At 36.7% G+C, this 6,934-nt stretch overlaps 1 protein-coding gene across 1 annotated transcript; it reads left to right on the top strand.

Moving 5' to 3' along the window:
- The first annotated feature begins 888 nt into the window (after window positions 1-888).
- Window positions 889-2,084, top strand: LOC120104576. The gene is made up of 2 exons (XM_039115916.1): window positions 889-1,296; window positions 1,548-2,084. Exons 1-2 carry the CDS (start codon window positions 889-891, stop codon window positions 2,082-2,084), a joined length of 945 nt encoding a protein of 314 aa, XP_038971844.1.
- Window positions 2,085-6,934: the final 4,850 nt, after the last annotated feature.

Below are 6,934 nucleotides of genomic sequence, written 5' to 3'. Positions count from 1 at the left end.
GATGTAAATAGCTTTGGTGGTCTTTCATTACATCAACCACTTACTTGATGTCTAATTTGATAAATTATGGTTTAAATCCAACTTATCGTGCCAGAACTAAGCACATGGGTCACTTTGTTTCACATACTTTGACTAGTATAAAGTTAGTATTGGAGAGGATTTAAACCCAAACCTTGGTATGTAGAAAGAACCATTCAGCATACACCAAGAAAGAAAAGATTGGCAAAAGAGATTGATATCCGCACTAAAATTATAATATTTATGTAATAAACAATGCATCCCTACACCTCCAAGGAATTTTATTTTTAATATTAAGCAGGTTCTAGGGACTAAATAGCAAAATCCAAAAGCCTGATTTTATCCTATCACTACAATATAACCAGCTATTTAGTCCTATCTCTGAATTTTAAAGCAGCTGACGCAGCACCCAGCTTCAAAATTATACCAATCAGACGGCCTAAATTAAAGATCCTATTTTTTTAATTCTATCCAGGACTAGGAAACGCCGTGTTCTGTAAAAGATATAAAGACACGTCGATTGCCGAGTCTATAAAAATCATACTAGACTTGGGCTGTTCGCAGGCTACGTCAAGAAAGCAGGAAGAACAAAAGGATTGATAGACAGTGAAGAAAGTTATTCTTTGTTCTTACTGCGATCGATCTCTCTTTTGTTGCTTCCATCCAAAGGTCAGTGACTTCATTAATGATAGAATAGTTGTTTTCTTGAATGTGATGCATTCTTCTCTGATATTTGAATCACATCAATGAGTTTTTCGATAATTTTGGCTGTCATTGCTCTAATATTGGAAGACTTCTTTATGTGCTGTTGAGTGAATAGCTCTTCATCTTTTCTGAATCAGGGTTTGAAAACTGAGTTGGAACATCAACATGGCGATCATGAGATTGAAGAGAGGGATTAAGGTAGAGGTGTGGAGGAAGAGTGAAGCAAGTCTGGGCTCTTGGCGGTGTGCTGAGGTCATATCTGGTAACGGGCACACCTATGAAGTCAAGCATGAAAGTTACCAACCTGGCATGGCTGCAGAAACTGAAAGAGTATCGAGGAAATTCATTAGGCCATTGTCTCCATCGGTGGTTGGTTTGACGAATTGGACTCCTGGTGACATCGTAGAAGCATTCGAGAACCACTCATGGAAGCATGCGAGAGTGTCAAGTGTGGCTGTTGGGGACTACTATTTCGTTAGAATCATTGGATCTTGTAAGCTAATCATAGCTCATAAATCTGAACTTAGGGTGCAACAATCTTGGGAAGACAACCACTGGGTTATAATTCGGAAGGTGAGTGATAAAATCTTTTTCTATATATAACAATTATATCCTCTCTTGTTTAATATATTTAGATTCATTATTTTTGTGTTAATATTGCTGTAAGATTGGACTAGTGGCTTTAATTTCTACTGATTCATGTGCTTTTAGACAACTTGTTTCCCGTATGTTAAAAAGTTATCTCTAGCTGCAATGCTGCCCATGTAGCTTTTCTTGTTAGTTGTTCTTATATTGTTGCTCATGTTCTCATCACTTGATGGCAGGACTCTAGTAGATTTAAGGATTCAAAGGTCATAAGGCGGTCTAATGTCGCAGAGGATTTCAACCATCATACCGCTCCGCCTACAAGAAAAGTGAAAGTGTATGAGGTTCCACTTAAAGAACACCATGGTCTGGAGGTAGCCCAGAGGAAAAGGCGCAGCGTCTGCATGGCACCTGTTGAGTTACGCAAGCATGCTTCCATGAATCACAGAGAATTTGGATCTACTGATGCCCTAGAAGGAAATGATACTCACAGAATCTCATCCTCTGTGGGTAGCTGTAGTCCTTGCGGTGGTGTTTATTCATCATCCTGCCATCTTACAACTTGTCCAACTCAAGATAAGTCACCTGATCATCACTTAGAATTGCATGCCTACCACTGTACCAAGATGGCATTGTATTCATCTGAACACTTAACTTGGGAGCAAGAAGCATTCTTGACACAGCTCCGCCTTCAGCTCCGTATTTCAAATGATGAACATCTAGCAGAGCTAAAGCATCTAGCATCCGCTCAAAGTGATAGACAGAGTTATGCCTAAGTTATTGGAGGAATCCTTTTATGTCAGAGCTCAATGTATGCTTCTTTTCCTTCTAAATTGTTCCATTCCTTCGCAAGGAAGTGTATCATGCTGTAGACAATTCTTTGAGACATTTTCTCGAGCATAAGATCATGAATTATAGTGGAAACTTTTACTACAGCAATGAGATATAGTGATTGTTGGCCCTATATATAGGTGTTGGTTATTTTTGTTCTTTCTACATATTGATATTGTAATTGTAACCCAAACTGATTTTAAAGTAGTTCAATTTTTTAAAAATTGTTAAAGGAACTATGTTCGGCCAGTGCTCATTGAGTATTATGAGAATTTCTCCTATAGGGCTTCTTGTGGTGCTTCAGTGGGAAATTTTTTGCATTGGTATATTTATGATCAACTTCTCTACAGTCATTAAATTTTGCAGGCACATATACTATAGTGACTCTTCTGCTGCTTCAATGCTTTGTTTTTGTTAAAGAATTTTATATTAAGTAAAGTGACCGTAATACCAGTCATTTAAAATTAATGCACACCTATGTTTGATGAGCTTCATTTCCTCAGACAGATGAATGATATGAATAGCATCTCCCTCCATCATCATACCCTCCATGCCTGAAAAGCAATTAGTTAGTGCCACCATAGCCTTTTCTATGTTATATCTCACCACAACATGTCCGGCCAACACCCCAATGCAAACTTGGATGTTTATTCATCTTAAGGTGTTAAGTAAAATTCCGATATTACTATAAATCCTGGATGTGAAATGGTAAATGTATGGCATCTATTCTATGACATTACCATCCAATTCTTCTTAAGAATTATTGTCTGAATTCCTCAATTTTCTCCTTATATCTTTTCTTTATTGTTACTTTTGTTTTTCACTGTTTTGTTTTCTATCTTTGTACCTTCACAAGTATGTGATACAGTACGAGACTGCAAGGTGTACCGAGTGTTGGTACGTTACAAGATGATGTACCGAGTATTGGTACAGTACAAGATTACGTTCCAATTCAGTACTAGTATGGTACCGACCAATATGGCAAACCCTGATTATTACCATTTGGCACTTGATGGGCGTCTGGAGCTTTCTGATTCTAGGCATTCTTCAGTGGTCCAAGCTGAAAGGTCCCACCATCTTTGGTCAAGATATATTTTCAAATGGCAAAGCCTGACTTGCATGTTGGTGGTTCAAGCATTGATATTTACAACTAAGAGGCCAGACCAAAGATGAGCATCACGGTCACAGTGCTGGTCAATCCACCAAGGTCAACCAATGAAGGATATAGGTGGGTGCCACCAATGGCTTAAGATTCATCCATGGATCCACAGCAAGTGATCTACTGATGGTGTATGATTACGAGTTTTGTCAAAGTTATATTTGAATAAAAGATCTTACACTTGCATCTTAGGGAGCTTCATTCCAACTTATATAATGGTTTTGAATTGGCTAACTATTTTAAACCCTCAGAGATCAATAATAAGCTACATGCAGATCTGCTGTTAAATGACCTAGAAAGCAGCAGCCTGTCCTTTTAATGTGAACCATTTCCTTCCTAGAACCCTAAACATCAATAAAAACACTATCTCAACAAAATTAACCTCTCTATTTTAGTTCCAACCCAATCTCATAATATATTCAAAAACCTTACACTTGCACTTTCTTCCGCATTGTACAGAGTACTAACCTTCCATTAGAAAGGTTTTGAACTGACTAATTTTTTTTAAACCCTCAGAGGTCAACAGTAAGCTACATCTGGATATGCTATTAAATGACCCAAAAAATAGTTGTCTGTCCATTTAACATGATCAACTCCAATATAATTTCCTGCCTAGAACCCTACTCGTCAACCACAAAACTATCTTAACAAATTCATCTTTCCATTTCAGATCCACCCCAATCTCATATTATATACGAAATCTTGTCACCTGCACTTTCTACTGCGTCAAACTAACCCTCCTATTAAACTTTTGCCAATTCCTTGTGGCATTAGTTTTGTATCAGAGCTTCATCTCCTAGTCCTAGATTATCCGATGTCAAATGGCTACCAAAGGAGTTCAGGCAGGTAGGGTCGGCCCAACCTTTAGGCGACTGAGGCGGTCATCTAAAGCCCCGGCGTAAGGAATGCCTACCGCAAGGAAGACCTCAAAGACAAAATAGAAAGAAAAAAGGCCCCCCTCAGTGAGTTCGCCTTAGGCCAGCCCACTGTAGGGCAGGCCTCAAAGACAAAACGGAAAGAAAAAAGACCCCTCTTAGTGAGTTCACCTTAGGCTTTCAAATGCATTGAGCCACTCCTGCTGGCAGGAGAAGGTCAGTAAAAGGAAAGGACACAAGGCTAGGAGGAATCTTTGGTTATATTGCTTGTACAATATGCACATGGAAATCAACTTTGTCTGGTTATGTTATTTGCATTTAATGTTCAAATTAATCGAACCTTTACTAATATACATACTGAATGATATACAAGCAGTTTTGACTTACTGCAGTAATTACTAAATTATAGTTTCCTTAAGAAACAAATGGTATGACTTGTTTTTACCATTGATAGTAGGATTTTGTTATCATTTTCTTATGGCATATGTGCACATGCATCTTACTCGATAACCCACATGAGGAAGATAATGAACCTATGGCATGAAATATAAGGATTCAGAAAGCTAATTTAATAGTGCTTCCAACTGTTTGTACTTAGATATGAAGGATCCATTTCTGAAGAAAAGAGGGAGGATTTCCAAGGTTCCTGCAAATAGGGATTCAATATGATCCCTCCATATGTATCGATACAAGTTTGTCAATAAAAAAGGAACATGATCTTTTTCCCAAAAACAAGTAAACAATCGAAATATCCATCAACTTCAAAAAGGAAGACGAGTTTAAGGAAGATAATATGAAGAAGAAAGAAAACCTTTAAAGAAAGATGACAAAGTAAGATTACGGTGTATGGTGATCCATAGACTTTTTGTTCCTATTAAAATATTTGTAAAAGAAGAGCAAAACAAGAAAAAGAGAGAGAAAGAAAAAAAATATTTAACCGTTCCATCATATTCGGTACATCTCAGGGATAATCTATACTCATGTACAAATTCCATATAAAAAAATAATATATGCTAATATAAAATCATGCTAACAAAAAAATATTACTTGCTGATACAAGTTATTATGTGATCCCTAAAATCACTCTAACAATATCATACTAATAAAAAAAATAATGTTGACCGATACAGAATCATACTAATAAAGAAAAATATTATGGGCTGATACAGATTATTATGTGACCCCTAAAATTATGCTAACATTTTCTCTTAAACTGAAGATGGTACTTTAGGTGACAACTTGAGTTGGAAAATTGAATTACAAATTTATCCAAAAACTGCTAGATCAAGAGCTGAAATAGCAGTTTAGAAGCTGACGTGATAGACTAGAATCTGATATAGTAGCTCAAAGACTAACATGATGGTAGATCAAGAGCTGATGTGGTGGTAGATCAAGAGTTGACGTGGCAGCACGGAGCCTAATGTGGCAGAACATGAGTTGTTATAGCAGCTCGGAGGCTGATGTAGCAGATTAGAAGTAGATATAATAATTCAGAAGCCAATATAGCAACTGATGTGTCAAGTTGATGTGACAATATAGAATTTAATATGGCAGAATAGAAACTGACATAGCAACTTAGAAACTAATATGGTAAATCAGAAAGCTAGTGCAGCAAACTAATATGTTTGGTAATGTTGACGTAGCTAACTGACGCGGTAAATAAATGCATCCACTAACATGACTGACTAACGTGACAGACTAACGTATCTACCAATATGGCTAATTGACTTGTCTGATAATGTAGCAGCAATAATAGAAGATGATAGTTACAACGAGGACAGAGCTCAGAGAGAAGACACTGAAGGTAGACGATCCTTGTAGACGGAGGTACCATTAAAGAAGAGCAAGGGATCTCGTATTGGATGGTGAAAGAGCCGGAGGCAGTAAATAAAATTGGAGATGAAGAACAAGGGGTCGAGTGACCGAAGATGACCGAAGATCTAAAGCTGAAGAAAAAAGTAGTAGAGAGGAACTGCAGATCCATTAGAAAATAAAACATATTCAGATGTTAATCTACTGAAAATAGAGGATATACAGATCTACTAAAAATATGGGATCACCAAATGTATAAAACAATGCATGGGCTGCAAACATTAACATGTTCAATTATATTTATAGCACATGACAAACGAGCTATTCTTGATCCCCAACAAGAAGCAATTGCTAATAAAAAAAACAATCAAAGTTTGATAATATTTATAGCACATGTAATGCATTTTTAAAAGCATTCGACTCCTCTTACGGTAGGTGGTACAAAGTTTGCTATAATTGTGGATCCACGGTAATAATTTATGGGGATAAATTTTAATATAGCCAATGTGAAAAAAAATGACCAGCCTCTAGCACTATGGTAAAATTATTATATCTCCTTTTCTTTTTCCTCTAAATATGTTTAGATCATATTCTTCCCATTTATTAAAGCAGCAATTGTTTTTCATACAACTTAAATGCAGTCTTTAATGATGAAACTAGTGCGGCAAATTTTATTATATTCGATAAATTGGCTCAGCAATTAACTGCTATACCTACGCTGAATCTTGCGACGAATGCAAGATCTGATATCATTGTTAAAAAAATTCTTAATATTGCCTATATTTTTCAAGTTATATTTGGTTCACAAAATTTTAGCACTAAGTTTAAATTTACCGCTAGTTTCAGGATGATGAAAATCTTTCAAAAAGATGAACTGGATTCGAGCAATTGACGTCCATGTTCTGGTGGTGGGCCTTCTTCGTCAAAGCTTCCTAAAGAAGCTGCAATG

This window comes from Phoenix dactylifera, unplaced genomic scaffold, assembly GCF_009389715.1.
Source record: "Phoenix dactylifera cultivar Barhee BC4 unplaced genomic scaffold, palm_55x_up_171113_PBpolish2nd_filt_p 000026F, whole genome shotgun sequence".
Classification (NCBI taxonomy): domain Eukaryota; kingdom Viridiplantae; phylum Streptophyta; class Magnoliopsida; order Arecales; family Arecaceae; genus Phoenix; species Phoenix dactylifera.
The sequence above is the reverse complement of the archived record's forward strand: the minus strand, read 5'-3'. Positions and strand labels throughout refer to the sequence as shown.